A 22212-nucleotide genomic window follows, 5' to 3' on the forward strand; every position below is an offset into this window, starting at 1 on the left:
ATCATTAGAGAATGGAATGGCTCCACATGTCAGTGGTGACTGAAATGAACTAGTAATCTGTATCAGTCTGCTCACTGTACTGTATCGCAGCCCCCTGACATGCTTTACAACTTCATATTATAATAAACCCAAATTATTTCTGTTACTTAAATCACTGGAAGTGTTGACAGAGACCTGTTTCCACAGCAATAGAATATCTGTGCAAATGAAGAGTTTGTAGACATTCTTAAATATTACATTAATAATAAATCTTATCAGTTTTCAGACCAGTTAAAGTGCAGAGGTCTGGTATTTGTTCTTGTCTGAAAATGAAATCACAGTCAAACCTGGGGATTTCCAAAGTGAATCAAATACCAATACCGGTACCTTGGAATACAGAAGTACTTAAAAACAAACCAGCAACATATTGTGCTGTAATTTGATGATAAATGCAGAACAGGAACAATATAATTATTCTATGTAGAATATATTCTGAACACCGGTATTCTGAATAACAATGCTTTGTCTATGTGCATTTTGATGTTGTCCATGTGTGCAAAAGACATGGTTGTGCAAGGTAGACTATTTCTCAGCTTATTTAGGAAATTAGAAGATTTACTTCAGTAATGGACAACTTTCATTTCAGCTGGGTCTGTTGTAACCAGTGTAAGTGTTATATTGTGCTACAAGGTCAAAGTCAACGGAAAGTAGGGAATTTCATATGGGTATCTGAATAACACTTTGAGACATAAAAAAAAAAACTATACAAATGCCAATGCACATGTAATCCAGTTATTCAGAATAGCTGTATATTCTGACTGTAAGCATGTAAACACTGACTGTAGGTCCTAACACTGTAATGGAGCAGACTGGTTATACAAAGGCAGTTCAGTGACTGTAAGGATCTCTTTTAGATTTTGAGTTATGTATCTGGTTAAACATGCCCTAAAAACAACTATAGGGGTGTCTATTATCAACCTTAAACAATGGTCTGCAAAAAAGAATACTGTAAATGATCTTGAAACAAAAACTTAAGACAGTTAGACTAACAGAAACCATGGCAGCTAGTAAAATAATGTGTGATGCACAGTATAAAAGTCTGACAGGTACTGCAATACATTCAATGGCACTTCTTGTGGTAATGCTTTGCAAGCATGTTTTCTCTGTCGTGATAATTGAATTAACTGCTGGTGGAAATGGAACAAAATCAAACAAGCTTGTAAGAGGAGATTGCTTTTGTCTTCATCCACAAGTGTTGAAGAAGGGTGTGTGCTGTTTCAAGTGTGAAGCTCTCCAAAGATTGAAGTTCGATGACAGTGGGTTGCAGCAGCAACAGCAGCAGCAGCAGCTGATATACTGCAATGATACATGTATGTGCCTTAAAGGACTGCATGGTAAAGTATGCATTTGTCAGAAATGATTGCTAGCTGAGATGATCTCAAGGTGACGCAGCAAAAACTGTCCATGTTACAGGTCTTTAAAAGCAGTGCATGAGTTTTTCTCTCACTGGGGCACCTTTATGGGAGCCAATGATCTCTTCTTAAAGAGAGGTTTCATTGGTGTGAGGCCTGGAGTTCTCCTCTTCCAGCAGTGCTATCCTCTGTTTCAACATCCTCACTTGCGTCTCGTGTCTCTCCACCATGGCCATCATCTGAGACTCCAGCTTTTTCAGTTTGTTTTGGTGTTTCTTCTTTGCTTTCTCATAGGCTGCAACCAGGTTGCTGGAAAGAGAAACAACATGGCAGTTTGTCATAAAGGAAGAATAGCAAACAGCTTTGCTGCTCTAGAGGGTTGAATTCCTTTCATCAAGCACAATACAAACTGACTTGATACATGCTTTTTTAGTGTTCTCTGCTGTGCTCGTGTATTATCGTGTTATCGGAGAGTAATTTATTGCATGACACTGCAAAAGTGTGCCCAGAGTTATAGGTCCTCCTTTATTTATGGTTTCTCAAACAGAATGAGCGGGCTTTCTATTTAGTAGAACCTTACTGGTGAAGCATGTATGTAAAATATAAGGGTTATGTTATATAGACGTGCACAATTTAAAGGGATTCAACAACCATTGAGTGGAAACAGATCCTCTTTAACAGTAAAGTGTCAGCTTCACATGTTAAACACTGAGGTGTCAGTTTCACATGTTAAACACCAGGGGGCTCCCCAGGACTTTGAGTATATGTCACAGTGTGAGACAATAAAAATACATATACATGTGGTATTTGAAAAATAACCACTTCTGTCTGGTACATTGTATTTCACTAGGCTATACAATAAAAATCTTCAACAAAATGATTTCCTTTAGATATGTATGGTTACTATTAAGCCACACATTGTTTTCCATTGTAAATGGTTAATGTAAGCAATAGGTGTAATTACCACCCAGGAGCCAGGCTGGGGGTTAAATACAGTATAATTGTAAATCTGGAAAAACTACTCACTTCTAAATCTTTTGTAGTCATTTTTGTATTACTTTAGTATAAATACATGTTAATTTGGATTCATATGTTGTTTTTTTCTGACTATGTGAACGAAAAGACACGCATTTGCCTGTTTTCCCACTGGAAATAGTGATATTTTGAAATATCGCTGTCCTGGTCACAAAAGCAAAGATTGTGGGGAATAATAGCCATGTTCTATACTTTTGAGGCATAAGCAATTAGGAAATAACACTTACTACCCAGGAACAAAAATTGTGTTACATAGTGTAATACATGTAATACCATTTTCTTCTCTTTTAGAACAGCTAGGATTACACCCAACCTACAGCTATGCATGTAGGACAGTCACATCTGTGTTTACTCAGGCTCCGGAAGGTAACCTGCTATTAGCAATACATTTTGAGTATAACATAAATTTGACCAATATCTTACCAGTACGTTGTGCCACATGGGTGGCATTATGCTAACTGTTTCAATAAACCCTAATTCAAACTAAACTCATATGTTTTGTTTTTTTTTTACACACAATGTGAGGTTACACGAAGTTGAACTGAAAAGCAGGGTCCAAGTTAGATTCCTAAAACTGCTAATGTATCAATATATATGTGTCTTTAACAATACCAGACATTTGAATGCAGTCTAGGATATCAGTGGGTTTTGCTAAAGGGCCTTTGTAACGTGTTCTGGTTTCAGTTTCAGGACAGAGGCGCCAATTCTTGTAAGCAGTCAGTCTCTCCTGAGAACTGACATTGTGACACTTCTCTGATATGCATTAACCCAATATCATGAAATCCTAGACCCAGTCACCACTTCTGATTTGCATTAACATTAAAAGGCCTTGTGTATGGCAGTGCAGCTCTTACCTGTTGGCCCTTTTCAGGTCGTTGACAAACTCTGCAGACTGCTGGTGCCGCACCTCGCTGCTTTTTGTGAGTCTTTCCAAAGCGGCCACCAACTCCTGGGCTCTACTCTTAAGTTTCTTCTCTCTACAAAATCACAGACATGATCTCTTTATAACAATATCTTCACAAAAAAAAGAAGTAAAGCCTGACTGTGTGAGTGTCTACAGAGTAAAATGCATGGCCATCTAACAACTCAATTAACAGCAGCCCTTTCCACTGCTCACCATCACTTAGGGTTATAAAACCACTAGTTATTCATAAAAGAACACTATTTAATTTGGTTCAGACCACGTATCTACATTTTTATAAAACAAACATGGAAAGATTATTGAAATGTTAATATACAGAATACAATCCCAAGGAAAACAAGGAATTAGCGTTGGAACATAACATTTTACAAACTAAGCTGGTCCAGTTCCTAGTCGCTGATGGATTTCAAAACTTTGTCGAATTTGGTCTTAAAGGATCCAAATAATTCTAACTCAACAAAATGATTAGGTAGCCCATTCAATACCCTCACTACTCTCTTTGTGAACAAGTAGCGCCTTCCCTCTGTCCTATATCTCCAATTAATTTCCAAATGTGTCTTCTGGTCCTGGTTTCTGTACTGCATTTAAAGTATTGGTTAGAGTTAACTATGTTATCTCTTTTTAAGACTTTAAAGCCTTTGGCCATGTCCCCCTAATTCTTCTTTGTTGGTTAAATAGATTAGGTTTTTTCTTCTTTGCAGCTCATTCCTTTAAACCCTGAGATTAGTCTGGTCGCTCTTCGCTGGAATCTCTCCAGGGCCACCTGAACACAGTACTTTAAGTGCAGTCTCACCAGTTCATTATACAACCTCATCATAACATCCTTGGATTTGTACTCTTAAACTTTTGAATATATCCCCAAGCATTATTTGTCTTTTTGATTGTGTCCCTGCGCTGTCTGATTGCTGACAGTGATGAGTCTATTACAACAACTTCTTACTTGTCAGTAAGCAACCAGCTGCTTCCCCTAATGACCAACATGCTTTAGGAAGTAAAGTAAATTCTGCAAATTCAGTTTTACATTTTCTATTTGTTTAGTCCACTTTCCCTGGAGACAACCCAGTAGTACACAATTAGGAGACACGTATGTTCTTGTTACTAAGCACACGTCTCCCTCTATCAGTTACAAAGGCAACAAAAGCAAGCCAACATTGAAAATGTACTCTGAAGTTCCAAGTTGTTTAATGTGCTACTTACCGTCTGAGTGCATTTGCAAGCTCTGCTGCCAGATCACTGTCATTAAGGGTTCTTAGATCGGAAAGTGCTACAGCTGGTGTCCCCCCATCTCCGGAATCCTGTGAAGTAAAAAACAACAGTGATGACACAAACTTACCTCTCCACTGGGAGCTTAACTACCAGCGTGCTCCACTCACAGCACATATGCTTAACTACTGCAAAGGTAAATTAACTTTTACTCTGCTGGAGGGATAAGGGACACTTTGCCCATGAAACAGCTGTTGAAACATATGTAAGACTTACATTGCAAATAAAATCAATTTTCTGCTGCTGGTGACATTTTTTTATTTATTTTTTTTTACCAGACCCAACCCCCCCCCCCCCCCCACTTTATGAATTAGGAAGCAGGCCACACATTGAAACGGGGGTCTGAAACTTGGTTGCTCTCTGAAATGTCACAACTATGATCTGTGCCACTCCAAGGAAAAGCAGAACTTCAGAATCTTGGAACTCTGTAGCTCTGCACGGCAGAACCTTGCCATGCATATTACACTTCCCACATTGTAAAAAAGGCATCCCATTGATTTGAAAAAGAGATTCACCTTACAATAGTGTCTAGTAATACATTAGCATGGATTTTAAATTCCAGTAATGCTAGCACAGCCTAATGTCTCACAGATGAAGCCAGTGTAACTGGAGTCACAGCCCAGTGGAACCGTTCTCCAGATTACATAATAAAGCACCAAGAACCCTGGAATATGTTGCTTTTTATGAAATGATTCCTTGTGGGTATTTCAAGCTACTGAAGCAGTAAACAATGTACTATGGTAATGTCACAATCCATTACAGTATAGTACCTTCACAGTTCACTTTCAGCAGCAGTTTAACCAGGGAGGATGGTACACAGATCTATCAAGTTTTATGATTCACATTATGTGTGAAGAATAACTACCAATCCAGACTTTACAAAACAATACATTATTCTGTCTCGCTACATGACATTAAAACCCATTAACAAACCAGTTCTGTGCAGGACCTGCATCCCGATGGTAATATACTGATATAGGAGGATAACAATGTTATTCTAGTATGCTAAATAACTGTGTACAGAATAAACTCTGGATTACCTACTACTGGCTTAATGCCCTGTAACATTTTCCAACAGACCCAAGGGTTGCATATTTACACTGCGGATAAGAAACTAAATTCCAGGATCAACCTTTGCCAAGACATAGCTATCGAGGGAGTCCTTTCTGCAGGGCATATTTTTTCACGGAGCCAATAATTAATAAGACCAACTAAGTGAAATGCAGCTGTACCAACCTCTCCACCACAAGGAAGCAATACAGAGCTGCAGATACTGTACCTCAAAATAGTAATAGAAAACAATTTCAAAGTATTCTCCATTTTAAACAATTATTCATGCCCAAAGGTCAAATAAAATGATTCTCAACTGCAGCACTTTTCTATCAGAAATCCAGTAAAAAAAAAAAAAAGTAAAAATGAACAAAATGACAACAAAAATGGATTGTTTATCCATCATCCCTGGAACTGAAGTTAAAACACACTGGTCTACAATTGTCTTTGCTGTCGACCTCTCCAGCATCAAAAGACTGAACTTCAGGGTCACATGTTACTTGATTGTTAAAACTGGACCTAAAAAGCAATGAAACGGTACATGTATTTCCAACAGGAGTAATACTGTTCTGACTGTTTAGATTTGATGTGTGACACTTGCCAACCATGAATGCTATATAACTGTTCATTTTCTGATTGCTGGTACTCTTATTGCAAACTTCCTGGTGTACAGCTGGAAACTCCATGAGCTTGTGTACAATTAAAATAATTCATTTTTTTTTTTACATTTGATAAATCTCTCTTTTATACTGTTAACTACCAGATTTATTTATTTATTTGGGTTTTTTTTGCTCACAGTCCAGTGATTTATGACCAAGTCAGACTAAACCAATTGACTGACTATAAAAGGAAGAGGGGGGAGGCCATTGCGTTTCAGACAGGGGAAACCTCAGACAATATTGCATTACTGCAGCCTTACAGACCCGAGTCTCACTACCCATAAAACACAATGTGCAGAACGGGCCGATTTGCAGAAACCAAATCAAAAGGATAAAAATAAGCAAAGCAAAAACATATTTACAGGAACATGCAGGGGAATCAGAACTCCTTCCACGCTGCATGCAAATGTCCTTTTATGTACACTCAGCGTTATATTTGATATGTATCCGATTACACAGTTTTCCCATGGTTAAGGTCATCAATGAGACCTCATCTGGACCTCGATCTGATAGCTGTTCATGTCAAGATTGTGTGGTAATTGTACCTGGATACCATGTCAGATGGTGTTCTGCCTGTACGGCAATGACAATACCAGCAAGACCATCTGTCTAAAAGGGGCAGCAACAGGTTTGAGTGCAACAGGGATATCAAAGCTTCTTTAGCTGGATCTCAATCCAGTCGAGTAAAATGCATATTATTATCATCTTTACCCACTCTCGCACATACCTTGCCCTGCTTGTCTTTGCCACCTCCACTGCTGCTGGTGGAGCTGATGGACCTCATTCGCTGCTCCCTGTGCTCCTCCACCTCAGACTTGAGGTGCTCGATGTGCACCAGGTAGGCTTGCTCCTGTGCCTCTCTCGTGCTCAGCTTCAGCTCCAGAGCCTTTTTCTCCTTCTCCAGCAGGTAGAGCTGGGCCTTCAGCTCAGCCATCTCCTCCTGGCAACAGCAAATGAGGAGGGGAGGTCAAACTGAATTCACATGTTATAGAAACGTATTTAAGACAGTAGTTGTTAACGCTCAATTACTGTTCACAGTACATAGTTCAGGTTTCAGCTACTTGCCTTTTTTATTTGGTGGAACCGAAAACAATGCCAATTGTAAACAAATATTGACTTCCTGCCTATACTATTATGTGTTAGAGTGATAAGATTCTCAAACCATATCTAATCAGAGTTTTTATAATTCAGGGAGATGTCTAACCAGTAAAAATGCACCATATCTAAAGGGTCTGATGACACCACCCTCCCCTTCACTGTAGCCAATCCTTCTGCTGATCTTGGCAACAATGTCCTTGACTTAGCAGTGTACCTTCATTGCCATGAGCTCTTGCATGAGAACAGCGTTTTCCAGGTCGAGTCTCTGGCTGTCGCCCCGAGGCTTGACGTCGTAGCTCAGGGGATCGATTTGAATGCTCTCCAGCTCCAGCATGGTCAGCTTTACTGCCGCTCGGTCATTCTTCAGCTGCTGGATGTAGTCCTTTAGCCTCTGCTCGTCATCCTTTGTGAAATCTGTGTCACAGCTACTAGCTGTGGAGCTTGTGGTGCTGGAGAGTAAAACATTTTAATAGAGTGTTAGATTTGACTTTAAGAATGTGGAGAGGATTAAAAGAGGACATGTAATCGTATAGTCAATGCGCAGGAGTAAGGGCAGGTCATTTGCGTTCCCTCTTCTCTTGCCGACACACCAGTACACACTGGGAACTCCACTAGAAAGTTCAACAGGTTTAATCTGAAAGATGTGAAATGTTGATTCATTTATCAAACTACCAATAAACAAAGAAGCCTAATCCCTGTTAAAACAGTAAATATTTGATCTACGGTGAATGCCTAAAAGGTTCTATTTAGTTGAACTGGTTAATTCCAATATTCCATTCAACTTCATTAAATAACTGGCCAGATTCTATCAGTGTCTAAATAATAGATATACGTTTATAGTGGCAAAAAGAGCACCAGTAATTTCTCCAGGTACAATTAGAGGTGTCTTTTCTTTCAGGCAAAACTATGATTATACAATACTAAAACAGCCTCTTTTCAGTATTATCAATGTCTACATTCCAAAAGGCATGATCTAAGCCAGCTATTGCATTTAAGAGCCTGTCAAAGATTACTCCGTGGTGACGTCAGGTCAGGCAGTAAATCCACAGCACACGCATTTGCTGGTATTTATTTACATAAACAAACATAGACTTTTCAAAGGTGTTTTCTAAATTGTTAGTCGAGGTTATGATTTTCAGAGGCCTGAGTGGAGCTCAGTGCTCTCAGGGTACATTTTTTTCCACACTCAATTGGCATGAGCTTTCTACCTGAAAAGGCACTCAACTCTGATGTGAATACCATGGACTTCAAGATGTATGTAGTCATAGCAGGAGGGTTGTCTTTCTCAGCGAGGGGAAGGGGGGAGAGGAAGGGGGGAGAGACTCTCCAACATGTCATATCCTCTTTTAAGAGGGGAACGTTGCCAGTTGACAGATAATCAGAAAACTTGCATATATTGCTTTGTATTTACTTTATTTGAAAACAATTACACTTTTCTATCAATTAAAACAAAGCTGCCATAGCAACTACTATAGCAAAAACAACAGAAGTCAAAGTGTGTGGGGGGGGGGGGGGGGGGGTTAAGAAATCTTAAATCACCAGCAATTGAGGAAAAAAGTGAAAAGCAAAATACTGCTAATCTTGATACGGTTGATGAAGCTGAACGATCAGCTTGATAATTGCCATTTGTTTGCACATGATCAAAGCAATCATTTCCTCTTCATTTATATATACTACAGCATTATGTCACAAGTTCCTTGAAGGGAAATAAAGGTGATGCTAGCAATACACCTATTTGCCTCACTGTGTAATTTTATTAATGTAAAACATTCTGGGAAAAATTAGTCACATTTAGCCTCACAGGAAAAACTGCATTGGCAGAAAGAGTTTCCAAAACCTTTATGCTAATTACAATATCAAATAAGAGAACATTGCTGGAGGATTTTTGGGCTTTGCTTTTATAAGGCTCGTTTCCAGGAATAATGAAGTCTCATAAGAATAAACAAATGTTCCAAAACTAACCAACTGCTATTACAATTTTGATGAGTGTGTTATGCAAATCTAATTATAAACCATCATTCAAGACCTGCATAAAGCAGACAAAACTAGATGAAAACAACATTTTTTTCTATTTTTTTATGGAATAAAGTAAATGTGGAATGCATAGAACTGTTTGAAATTGTTATTAGGTTGACCAACAAGTCGAGATTAGTTTCATGACTATCAAACTGTATTTTATTATACAAAGCAAAAATAATTAAACAAATAAATAAACATCAATCTTAAAATAATGGTTTAAGTGCCCACTGTGACAAACCTGTTTGCCAGACATTAAAAGGACAGTATGAAACAGAAAATGCAATCTTTAAACTGCAAGGCTATTTGTGAAATGTAAAGTAAATTAAATACAGTTACACTATTCTATCTACTGTACAAGTCATTAAGCATTAATCCAGACTAGAAATGATTCTGGTATTGTGATTATTATATATATATATATTATATATATATATATATATATATATATATATATATATATATATAAAAAGAAAATAAGCTTTTTATTATCCGATTGTATACTCTGTGTGCTAATAACTACACTCCTCACTGCAGGATTACTCACCATCCCCTGAATATTAACACCTGGCAGGCTGAAACTTTTACATTTCCAATCCCATTTTCTACTTGCATGCCCTTTTCTAAAGTGCAAACTAATCCTGATATTTCATCACACCCACTATGGCTGGCAAGTCACCAAGCTGCCCTGCTGATGACAGCAATTGGTTTATTTAACTGTACCAGTGCCAAAAAGTCTATACTGAGCAAAAACATGCAGTGAGATATGGGTTTTGTTCAAGAGGAATCTTTTACCATTCATTTTTTCATAAAGAAGGGAACATTTACGTAAAGCCAAAGATTATCTTTCACACACAGTATTCCAGGCAACAGGTCTTAATACAAGGAGCTGCTGCAATCTGGATAGAAATCCTGCTATGCTATAGCACGGCCATATTGTGGTAGACATGGCATGCAAAACAGTTTAAACCAGGACTGTTCAGATTTCAAACCTGTCACGTCATGGCTTTTCTGCCAATTGCTTGTGCTGACTTTTCTAAAGGATCAAAATCTAAACACTACCATTACACATCTTTAATTAAACTGAAAGCATCTATATTTTGTAAATAAATGAAGCAAATATCCAATGCGCCCTTTTTATTGTAAATGTGAATATCCCAGCAACTGATATGCTTCCTCTACTAGTGATGAACACTGAAACACGCCCACAGATGACTATGTGAACAACCCTGGTCTCAGGACGGAGCAGCTGACCTCGTGTGGCTGTTTGAAGACAGACTCTCCCAGGGTAGCGCGCTGCATCCTGTCACTGCACATGCTGCTCCGCAGCTGCCGTCCAGTTTTATCAGGAGGGCTTTGGCAGCGTTCTCAGCTGTCTTCCTGCAGTCGTGCGCCCGCTTTAGCATCTGGGTAATGTTTTCATCACCTGTCTGCTCACCTGCTTAACACAATGCAGTTGCATACAATTAATACATTAAATGGAGAAAAAAAAAAAAGGTGGATTTAGTAAATATTTGAGTACAATCATTTTGAGGGTTGCACAACCTGCCCAAAGAAAGAACAAACTTAGGCATATTGCAGACTGTTACCAACAGTATTTTATATATTTTTTTGCTTTAGTGTTCCAAAACCACAGACATAAAGTAGATTTTGTAAAGACACCTAAAAGTATAGTTTGCTTGTTTGGTTTTTTTTTAATATATCCTACTATTGGGGACAGAGTGGTCCATTATTGAATTTACCGGTGGAGACTACAAATGCCATCCCTGTAACTCAGTATAAATCCTGCTGGAGGTTCTATGTGGGTAATTTATTGACACAGTTGTCAACTTTAATACATACAATAAAAATACACTGCAATCAGGTAAGTGCGGGGAAAAAAAAAAGGTTTCTACATTTTAGGGTGGCGGTATTAAGATCTGCCACTTTAGATCATTAAAATGGATCCTAGAATGTGTAGGTTTGTTAAACTGATAAATACAATAAAAGTCCCATAAAATAATTGCAACTATGCATTTATTGTGGTATTGTATTGTGTAAACGTCAAAAGAAACTAAAGATACAAACACAAAAACAAAATCTGCCGATTAAAATCAAACTGAAACCAAAGGAAAGATCCTAAATACAACTGTCTTTGTTACTAGTATTGCTGTGGATGGATACAAGCTTAGCATGAATTAAAAGCATTGACATTTTTCAAAGAGAAGCGTGAGCACAAAGAGGCTAGACAGGATATTTGAGACCAGAATTTTAATTCATTTTTATCATAGATCTGGTACTGTGCTTTAGTGTTTGTCATAGAGCAGATTGACAGTGCTGAAGAAATAATAGGATGCTGTCAAGATCAAACACAGAACAGCAGAGACAACGGAGGGTAAGATTGGCATTAGATTGCCTCACTTAATTTTGCTTGTATGAGCTGCAGGGGGGTGATTTGAACTTGAACACACAAGTGTTTGGCAAAACATGCCTGTGATTAATGCTTATAAAACCTTTAAATTGATGCTGCCTGATGTTTTATAAACAGATGATAGTGCCTAGTAGTTAATAGGCACATACCATAATAACAAAGGTGGCAAAACTGTGGATAGGTCAAAATCAAGACCCATTAAACCTTAAAAAAAAAGAAATGAGTGATTGCGTTAAAGGTAGAAATTGAATTATACATAGATCTAATTCATCATTATTCACATTTCATTTTTGTTTTTTAATATTCTGTATGGCCATGTATTATAATCACATTGTAGCAACGGCAGGTGTCAATCACATATTAAATTCAGTTGCTACAAGAAACACAGAAAATTAAACATTTTTTATACATTAATGTTTTTTTGTTTTTTTCAAGTTCAGAGCACATCTTATTACTCACTTTAATTAGGTAAAAAATAAATTGCTGGTGTATATCATAAATATATAACAATCTGAAGAGTGAATAGGAAGTATACCCACTCAGCGCTCCAGATAAGGTTTTAGGTCTGGTAGTAACTCTATCCTCTAATTTTAACACTGAGAGAGTAAAACATATTTTCAGGGGGTAAAATGCAACATCACCTAGAACTCATGAATCATCTTGACAAATACTGTACATTCTTTAATGGTATTGCGGTAAGTATTAAAAAAGAGCCTTCCATTTTAACTGCAATGTTACTTTGAACTGCTGTACAACCACGCGTGTGTTCCGCAAGGTTCTTTATCGGCTCAGCGCATTTTTTTTTTTTGAGGTATCACACTGACTCTGCAAATTAATTACGTTACTTATATTTGAACATTAAATTCTTAAACTTAGTGAACATTTTAAAACTATAAAAATATAAAGCCATACAGATAAATAAAATAAGGAAACGGATAAATAAGTTATAAAACAGTTAGTTTAATATTATAGGCACCATTTTATAGAGGTTGCCTCTGACGATGGTTCCAGTTGGACTGGGGTATTTACGCTTCAACCTGTGTAGTTTCGAATTATTTTTATTCTTACTGCAGACAGCAGGGCTAGCCAGAGACTGGATAACGCTTGTTGGGTTGTTTTTTCTTGTGTACAGTTTCCTAGTAAATGAAGACATTGTATTCTGGGAGATGTAGTTGTTAGTGGAGGTTTTAGGGGAGGCAGAAGGGGAGGCAGACAAGCTGTGCAGCAAAATTGCTATATGTATTTTTATACATTCAGTTTAAATTGTGTGTATTTCTGATTTTTGAATGGGGAAAAACAGCAGGTACACAGCTTATCTGGACCGCTGCATCCACCTCTATGTTTAACATAGCTGTTTCTAGCTTGGTGTGAAGGTGACACACTGCTTGAGCACACTTTACTTGCTTGAAAACGAATACCAAGGGGATACCTTTTAGTACACACTCTAGACTGCCTGGGCTTCTTCAAAGGCTCTGGTGGCTTTATAGAACTCTTTAGGATCAATCTATCCTAGGCTAGGTTCAATCCAAGGTCATGCCATTTAAAATACAAACCCATCCTGTCGAAAAACCCCTTGATGAAAGTATATTCCCCTTCAGCAGGAGCACACTTACTGGAAACCATTCACTACTTACCTACTGATCCAATACCTGCAGCTCTGAACTGGCCAAGAACGACACTCTGTTCGCTCTCAGCCAGGGCAAGTAGTAACTCGTATGCTTCGATACACTGTTCACTGCAAACCAAAACGCAAAGATTACAGTAAATACACACATCATGTCTTATCTTACTATAGTAAAACAAAACAAAACAAAAAAATCTAAAAACACCTACACTTGTTACTTAGCATTCATGAGATCACATTTTCACATTACTTTACTTTAAAAAAATAAATCACTGGGTACTGTTGGCCCCCACCACACTCAAGGAAATATCACATAAAAATGAAGCCAATGCATGTAACCTGTCATGCAAAGCCATCAAGCAGCGGCTATTTCACGGCTGTATTTGTCCTGTCTCTTGCCGTATGGTGTCAGCAATTAAAATGGTTGCTCAAAGTCATACAGTTTTGGCAATGTGATAACATTGACAATAAATCTAACTGCGTTAAAAAACTAGAACATTATTTAAATGAATTATGCACAGAACCCCCGTAGAGGATGGCATATCAGAGACCCGGAAGTCTCAACATGTATTCTGTGTGCTCTTATCTAAACATACCCTAACCCAAACCCATACCCAAGCTTCAGCTGGATAATATGAAGCAGCATTAAAAAAAAAAAAAAGAGTGATAAGTCTAGCCTGTGGTCTCACTCATTGCTCTCCTCCAGCTGGAAGGAGGATTGTGGTTACTTGGTTATTGTGGGAAATGTCTGTTGTGCTGGCAAGTGACCCGTCATATGGTTAAACTTAAGAGAATGTGATGAGCCCCTTCTGTGAACTGCTGTACGCTTAGAAATGAGGCCACCATAGGTCTGAAAGGGCCACATTGATGTGGATGCTCATACTGTCCATACTACTTTACAGGTGTGAGGACTATGGCAATAGTTTAAATGCTGTTTTAGTTCATTCTATATATACACAGTGCCTTGCAAAAGTATTCAGACCCCTGACCAATTCTCTTACATTACTGAATTACAAATGGTACTGTGGCAGGCTGGCGAGTGGATAGAGGCCCAGAGACAGACTTCAGTTCAAACAAATATACTTTTATTATAAATAAACACAAAATGAAAGGGCACAAGGGCCAAAACAAAGCAATTTAAACACAAAAAAGATAAAAAGCAAAACTTACAAAAATAACAGTTTCCAGGCTGGGCAATGCCTTCACTGGATTCAAACTTTCTAAACAACCAAAAAAAACCCAACCTGCTTCCTCAGCTCCCTCTCTCCAAATGAGAAGCAGAGGCCTCCTTTTATATCAGGTGGCTGGGCGCTGATTGATCGTTAATCAACCTAATCAACTAATCAACCCCAGCCACCTGAACATAATAAACCCAGGCAGGTAGGGGAAGTTAACCCCATCCCTGCCAATTTAAAGGGCAGAGCTTTGCTCTGCCACAGGTACATTGAAATTTCGTTCTGTTCGATATTTTTTTTTTAAAGCACTGAAACTCAAATTCAATTATTGTAAAGTGACATTGGTTTTATGTTGGGAATTATTTTTAAGAAAAATAAAAAAACTGAAATATCTTGCTTGCATAAGTATTCAACCCCAACACATTAATATTTGGTAGAGCCACCTTTCGCTGCAATAACAGCTTTAAGTCTTTTGGGATAAGTATGTACCAGCTTTGCACACAGTGTCGGAGTGATTTTGGCCCATTCTTCTTGGCAGATTTGCTCCAGGTTGTTCAGGTTGGTTGGACGACGCTTGTGGACCGCAATTTTCAAATAGTGCCACAGATTCTCAATGGGATTGAGATCAGGACTTTGACTGGGCCACTGTAGGACATTCACCTTTTTATTCTTGAGCCACTCCAATGTTGCTTTGGCCTTGTGCTTGGGATCATTGTCCTGCTGAAAGGTGAATTTCCTCCCATGCTTCAGTTTTTTAGCAGACTGAAGCAGATTCTCTTGCAGTATTTTCCTGTATTTTGCTCCATCCATTCTTCCTTCAATTGTAACAAGATGCCCAGTCCCTGTTGATGAGAAGCATCCCCACAACATGATGCTACCAACCGTACTTCACTGTAGGGATGGTGTGTCTTGAGGCATGGGCAGTGTTAGGTTTGCGCCACACATAGTGCTTTGAGTTTTGGCCAAATAGGTCTATCTTGGTCTCATCTGAGACACAAAACCTTTTCCCACATTGCAGCTGGGTCACTCTCATGCTTTCAGGCAGACTCAAGACGTGCTTTCAGATGGTACTTTTTGAGTAACGGCTTCTTTCTTGCCACCCTCCCATACAGGCCAGTGTTATGCAGAGCTCTTGATATGGTTGACTGGTGCACCATTATTCCACTCCCAGCCACTGAACTCTGTAGCTCCTTCAAAGTGATTGTTGGCCTCTCTGTGGCTTCTCTCACAAGTCTCCTTCTTGTTTGAGCGCTGAGTTTTGAGGGACGGCCTTTTCTTGGCAGTGCCTGGGTGGTGTGATGCAGCTTCCACTTCCTGATTATTAATCCAACTGTGCTCACTGGGACATCCAAACACTTGGATATTATTTTGTACCCTTTCCCTAATCTATGCATTTGTATTACTTTATCTCTAACTTCTGTAGAATGCTCTTTGGTCTTCATTTTCCTTCAGATTCACAGCCTTACCAATGATCCTTCAACAGTGGGGTTTTTATCCAGAAAATGTGACAGCAACTTTAATGGTTCACAGGTGGAGGCCAATGGTAAGGTAATTGTGTCCTTGTTAGGGCAATTTCTTTCATGTGCAAACTGGGAGCTTCCACAGCACAGGGGTTAAATACTTATGCAAGCAAGATATTTCAGTTTTTTTTTTTTTTTTTTAATATTTCCCAACATAAAACCAATGTCACCTTACAATAATTGATTCTGAGTTTCAGTGTTTAAAAATAAAATATCAAACAGAATGAAATTTCAAGTGTACCATTTGTAATTCAGTAATATGACAGAATTGGTCAGGGGTCTGAATACTTTTGCAAGGCACTGTATATATATATATATATATATATATATATATATATATATATATATATATATATATATATATATATATACACATGTTCTTCTCTAGTCCACTCATTCAGCTTATTTGGAAGGGAAGAGGTTGTATAACCTGACAGGCATGATGTTTACTATTATTCATATTTTCTACTTGTCTTAATCAGTTAATTTTTTTCAATCTCGTGTTCTATAATATTGATAAACAGTAAAGACCTTTCAATATTAATTGAAATACCATATGATTACAGAGAAAATAACAAATTACTCTGTCTGCTCCTTGAAAGTGCTGCAGTGAGGAGTTCAGTCAACCTACCTGTACTGCAGGGCGAGTCTCAGGGCTGTCGCGTTGGACTCGTATTTCCCAACCAGCATGCTCATCCTCTCTGCATTGCTCTTGCACTCCTCCAGGGTGATTGTTAAAAGGTCATTCTGGGATTTTAAGTGCTCAATTCGGCTGAAAGCAAGAACTGTATCTAAGAATGAAATTCTTTTTTTTTGTTTTTGTTTTTATTGATTTTTCGATACAGATGCAGACAGGCAGACTGTCAATCCCCTCTTAAGGTATATTAGACTATTACTCCAGCAGGTGTCAACAGAGGGCACTTTAAAAAATGTCTATTCAATCCCTGGTCTTGACAGAAGACACAGTTATGGACATTTGTCATCTACAGACTGAACTAAAACTTTCACATATGCTCCTAAAGTTCTACAAAAGTCTTTACATTACTAATCACTGGTGCAAAAATCAGCCACTGATTTGTGGCCTGTACACTTCAATCAGTTCTATGCAAATATTTTGTCTACACAGCATGTTGCTCATGAAGTCTTAAGAATGTTGTTTCTAGTTAAAGATACCATTGTACCACGATGGTCACCACTTTCACAGAACCCTTTATTTCCAGTCAGCGTGAAATTGGTGGAAGTGCAAAGTGGTGAAATTAAGGGCAAAGCAACTAACAGAGCAATATCCCAGAGCAATAATGCAAAACTTCAAAAGAGTACGGTTTACAGTATTGGATAAGCATGAAACCCTGATTTTCAGCTCTTGCAGTAGTGGCTCTGCACTGCTTAACAGTACCTGTCAGTGGAACAGTGTAGAGGCAGAATTTGTTCAGGGATCAGGGATGACAGACATTACATCAAAAGTTAACTTGTTATATCAAAGCCACAGCTGTGTTTAAATAGACATTAACAAAAACAATATTGTAAAATTCTCACTTTACAAAACTATTTCAGTGCTCAGATTATTATTTTGTTTACATTGGACAAGGAATCCATGTTAAAATTAAAAGGTAAGCATATTCCTGACACTGTTGTTTGAAAAGGTACAGTTAAAAAAAGCAAAACAAATAAAGTGAGTAGGAGCTTGTGTTAAAAGACAACTAAATACATGTTAAACATTACAATACATTACTATTAATATTTATTCTATGAAATTGTCTATTTTTACTCAGAATGGTGACATGATTTGTATATACTTTTACCATGGCAAAATTGTATCCTTAACTATAGTGGTCTAAACTTTATTAATTAATTAAAGTCCTAAAAGGTATTCAATATAGTTCAATAATCAGCCTACCTGTTAAGCCTTTCTGTTTCCACTTCAAATTCCCGAATTTTATTTTCCGAGATGGCAGAGCCATGCGAATAAAGAGTTTGGAAGATTTCCTGGATGTTGGAACAGTCTTGTAATGAATGTGCCAAGTGCTCCGCTACACTGCTGGACACCTGTCCAAATAAACACACCACATAATCAGCCTAGTACACAAAATGCACACAAAATAATGTTGTATTATATTCAGTAGATAATTAATGTTTCATGGACAGAGATTTAAAGTGTCACATTTTCATGCACAAGCTGTTTCATATGTGTGAGTACTGTCATCCAGTAAGCAATCATAAGTTAATCAGACCAAACTGAAACTCTTATTTATTTCAAATACATAACTGTTGAACATATTTTGGCCTTCCCATTAAAGTGAAACTTTGACATTTTCTTTTAGATAGAATAATGCAATTCATGAAGCCTAGAAACCTCTCGTCCACCAATAGAAAATGTGTTCATTACCAAGGAGTGGAAATTCTAGAAATTGTTTGGAACCAGTTAAACAGACTTTTTTGGTTTAAAAAAATCTGTTACTGTTTGAAATTAGTTCATATTTGTTTTTATTATTATTTTCATTTGTTTTTTTTTAGTATTTCTAAATGTACAACTGCTGCAACCTTAATTATCCAATCCCTGGTTATCCAAACACCTTGTCTTCTCGTGTACTGAGTTCTTCTGTACTGTTGTCATAGAAAATGCACAGTTCAGCCCTGAATTTCCAGTATTTACAGAAACAGTTCAGTACTGTATGTATATGTACAGGTCAAGGGGTTGAATGATATATTTTAGGGGTTTTCTTGACTAGAAAGAATTTCATAGTTGTAATCAGTTAGTTTGGATAGGTGTTTTACTGCATTGAGTTTTAGTTATGGATGTTTTTCACATCTTCACTTTCCATGAAAGTACTTAAATTATTCTTAATGTTTATATGTTCTACTTTTAAACACAAATACAGTGAAAAAAGAGAACATGACTGACGAAACCCTGGTACCAAACCACCAATTATAATCATGTGGTACACATTTGCTTTATTAGAACCCTTTACCACAGAGCTTTCAGCAAAGTTCAATAAGAAGGTATGGTTAGCTTCAAAAAGAGGAGGCCACAGTTACTTCTTGGGTTGTTAAAAAAAAAATATAACTTGTGGCTTCCTCCCTTCAAGTCAAATGGCTTTGATAATCGAAATCCAACCCTGAACAAGTACACCCTTCCTGCAGTTTGCTGTTTAAGTTAAAGTACCTCAAACAATGGCATTTCATTTTTCTTACCCCTATGCTGCTGATTTCTGATCCCAGCACAGGCCTGTCTGAAGAGGAGGAGTCTGACCTTGTTTTGGAGAGTTTTACTCTTTCAGCCACCTACAAAAAAAAATAAAAATAAAAATAATACAATAAAGTTTGCCGTTACTTACAATTTATTCAGACGAACGATTCACAAACCAGTGATCATGATGACCTAAATTCTGCATCCACAATATCCACATCACTGGGGACATCTAGGGGGTGAAAATTGCTTTGAATTCATACAAATTTATACATCCTCTCAATTAAGGCAGAATGGCACCTGCACAGTACTTAAACAGCTCCACTAAATTGCTATCAAGTCTTCAATACAGCATAAGATAAGGGGCTACTGCAAGGGGAGATTGGAAGCTCCTTTCAGGGCTTCAGATGATTTTTTTCCCCCAGATAGCTGTGGTCCTTGGGCAGCAGCTGCACATAATATAAGCACTAGTTTATTTATTTATTTGTATATGTGTTCTGGGACAGCGAGCTGAGCAGCAGCTCTCAGATGGCCTGCCAGCTCTGTCTGCCACTCACCTTGGCAATGGGGATGTCGTTGCTGCTGCTGCTCGTGCTCAGCTCTCCAGTGCTGGGGTTGATGGGGCGGCTGACTGGGGTCAGTCTTCCTGGACTGGAAGGGCCTGACGCCTGGACACTCTGCAGCCGAGTCTGCAGTTCTCGTACCTGCAAGTGCAAGCGCTATTAACTAGGTGCATTGTTTATTGCATACCCATGATCCTAGCTCGCAGTGTATTACAATAGTAATCAGTTATTTATAAGAACATTATTTCATCTGTTTTTCATTCTTTTTCAGGAAGAGAAAATTGAAAATATTAGGTATCACCAGCCTTGTTGGTGAAGCCAGGACATATTTAGCCATTCTCCAGATACATCACTACTCTACTTAATCCTGTTCGAGTGCTGTATGTCACAACATAAACACATGCAGCTATTTGACAGTCAAATAAAATGGAACATTCCCTGTGTTAAAAGCAGGACTACAGATGTGTGTGTCACTTTTTCATGTGTTATTAGCCAAGTTTTTCTATTTGACGCAGGCTCCCTAATTAGACTGCAGTGTAACTAGATTGCAAACACAGTGAAGAACGAGGAAAAACAATGTGTACTAGCCAAGAAACTAGCTATCAGACTGTAAGTTCAGGCTTACGAAGACAAGCTGATTTTGCAGCTGTTACAGCAGTTTTCCATTCACTCTCTGTGGACTCTGGTAAATAGAGTATTATTTTCTGTGGGCAGGGCTGGCAGCAACATCCTGGCCACTTATTTTCCTGGAATCTTCAAGGCCAAACACGTACTACTTTAACTCCTGTTAATATCTTTTAACAGGAGAGAAAGAAGTGCTGTTTTACCACACTGAAAACCTCTTATACAAGAGAAAACCACTGGGTTATTAAGAAAAGAGCTGTCTGAAGGAAGTATAAAACACAAGCTAAGAACCAAAACATATCATTTTTGGTTATGACATCTGCTGAGTGCCTTAATAAAATACCTGACATATATTCAGTGGTACTGTTTCCTCGAATGTACTACAGACAAGACTAATCTGAATGTATCAAAGTCAAATATGTCACTCAGAGGTAGTGTAGATAGAGAAGCTATTACGGGTTAGGGAATAAAACTGGAACATCAGTCGTACATACAGTAGAATACCTAAAGGAAAGAAGCATTCTGGGAAGGTCACAAGACTAGAGGAAGGTTAACTGTGTGACTCTAAATTCTCCAGACTAAGATTAAATTCCTGCATCACTTTCTCTGCAAATAAAAACAGACAGGATTTGCTTGCTTTTATATATTTTTAAAGGGAATAAGAAAAGTAGTTTAAAGAAAACTGAGCAATGTGCAGGTCCTTATCACTCCCTGACAACGTGTCCTGCTGTACACACTGTTCTGTAGCAATTCTAACAAATTAGCTCTTGAATATTTCATAACACAGAGTATCAGGAAACCAATGAAAAACCAAATAAGCAAAATAGTTTTTTACTCACAAAAGTTGATAAAACATCTTGTAACTATCACCTCATCACGAAAAAGACAGACGATAACAAGGAAGGAGCAAACAATCCTGCATGAAAGTGGGCTAATGATCCGCATTGCATAGCTCCTTTCATTCAGCCTCTTCAATGACAAGTCATCTTGGGTCTGACAGGAACCCCCCACAGCAGTACCCCCCCTCACTGCAATCACTCTTCTGTTAATCACGCACGCCACACTTTCCACACTAGAAATCGATCCATATTACCCTTGTTGCTCCTCCAAAACCCCAAATGGCAGGCTTTTATTATGAAGCTAGCTAACATGTGTTGTACTTTTCCAATACATTTTAAAAGTGTAAAGCCCACAGAATACAAAATACCTCCATTGGAGAGCTAGCTCGGAATTCAGTTGTAACACATAGAAAATGACACCTTAGGCTTAGTCAGTGACCTGCAAGAAAAGCTAAAAAAAAACCTTGTGCATGCTGTTTCATGGCTACAGCTGCAGTACAAGATTTGTTAACAATGAGTCTCAATTACTGAATATATTAAATGCCTAATTTGATTTGATTAAGCTTTAACAAGGTCATAAAAGTCTTTGGAGAACACTAAATTTGATTACAGGTCTTAAAGTGGTCATCCCCAACTTATTTTGCTCTCACAATTTAACTAACTAACAATTTAACTAAATTAAATCCAAAAACAAAAATATGAGATGAGGTTTTTTCTGTTTAAGTGGACATTCCTGAGTTAAATCACTTTAGCAAGACAATAATATAAAAATCAGTTCTGACAGCCACATTTTCTAGAATCCATTCCTTGTAATATTGAACTACATGAGGATACAC

At 37.9% G+C, this 22212-nt stretch overlaps 1 protein-coding gene across 3 annotated transcripts in view; it reads right to left on the reverse strand.

Moving 5' to 3' along the window:
* Window positions 1–937: 937 nt before the first annotated feature.
* The window catches only part of LOC121315149 (colorectal mutant cancer protein-like), a 146689-nt gene continuing 125414 nt past the window's right edge, over window positions 938–22212 (reverse strand). For 2 of the 3 annotated variants that reach the window (XM_041249121.1, XM_041249142.1), the window contains 11 exons: window positions 19908–20054; window positions 19356–19445; window positions 18061–18209; window positions 16795–16935; window positions 13479–13579; window positions 10689–10875; window positions 7633–7867; window positions 7048–7260; window positions 4546–4643; window positions 3281–3403; window positions 938–1700 (listed from right to left, as the gene is read on the reverse strand). In XM_041249121.1, the coding sequence (XP_041105055.1) occupies window positions 1520–1700; window positions 3281–3403; window positions 4546–4643; window positions 7048–7260; window positions 7633–7867; window positions 10689–10875; window positions 13479–13579; window positions 16795–16935; window positions 18061–18209; window positions 19356–19445; window positions 19908–20054 (1665 nt within the window). In that variant the 3' untranslated portion in view covers window positions 938–1519. The remainder of the gene's footprint in view (window positions 1701–3280; window positions 3404–4545; window positions 4644–7047; window positions 7261–7632; window positions 7868–10688; window positions 10876–13478; window positions 13580–16794; window positions 16936–18060; window positions 18210–19355; window positions 19446–19907; window positions 20055–22212) is intronic. The other variant, XM_041249131.1, reaches the window with a different exon arrangement.

Source organism: Polyodon spathula, chromosome 1 (assembly GCF_017654505.1).
Source record: "Polyodon spathula isolate WHYD16114869_AA chromosome 1, ASM1765450v1, whole genome shotgun sequence".
NCBI classification, from domain to species: Eukaryota; Metazoa; Chordata; class Actinopteri; order Acipenseriformes; family Polyodontidae; genus Polyodon; species Polyodon spathula.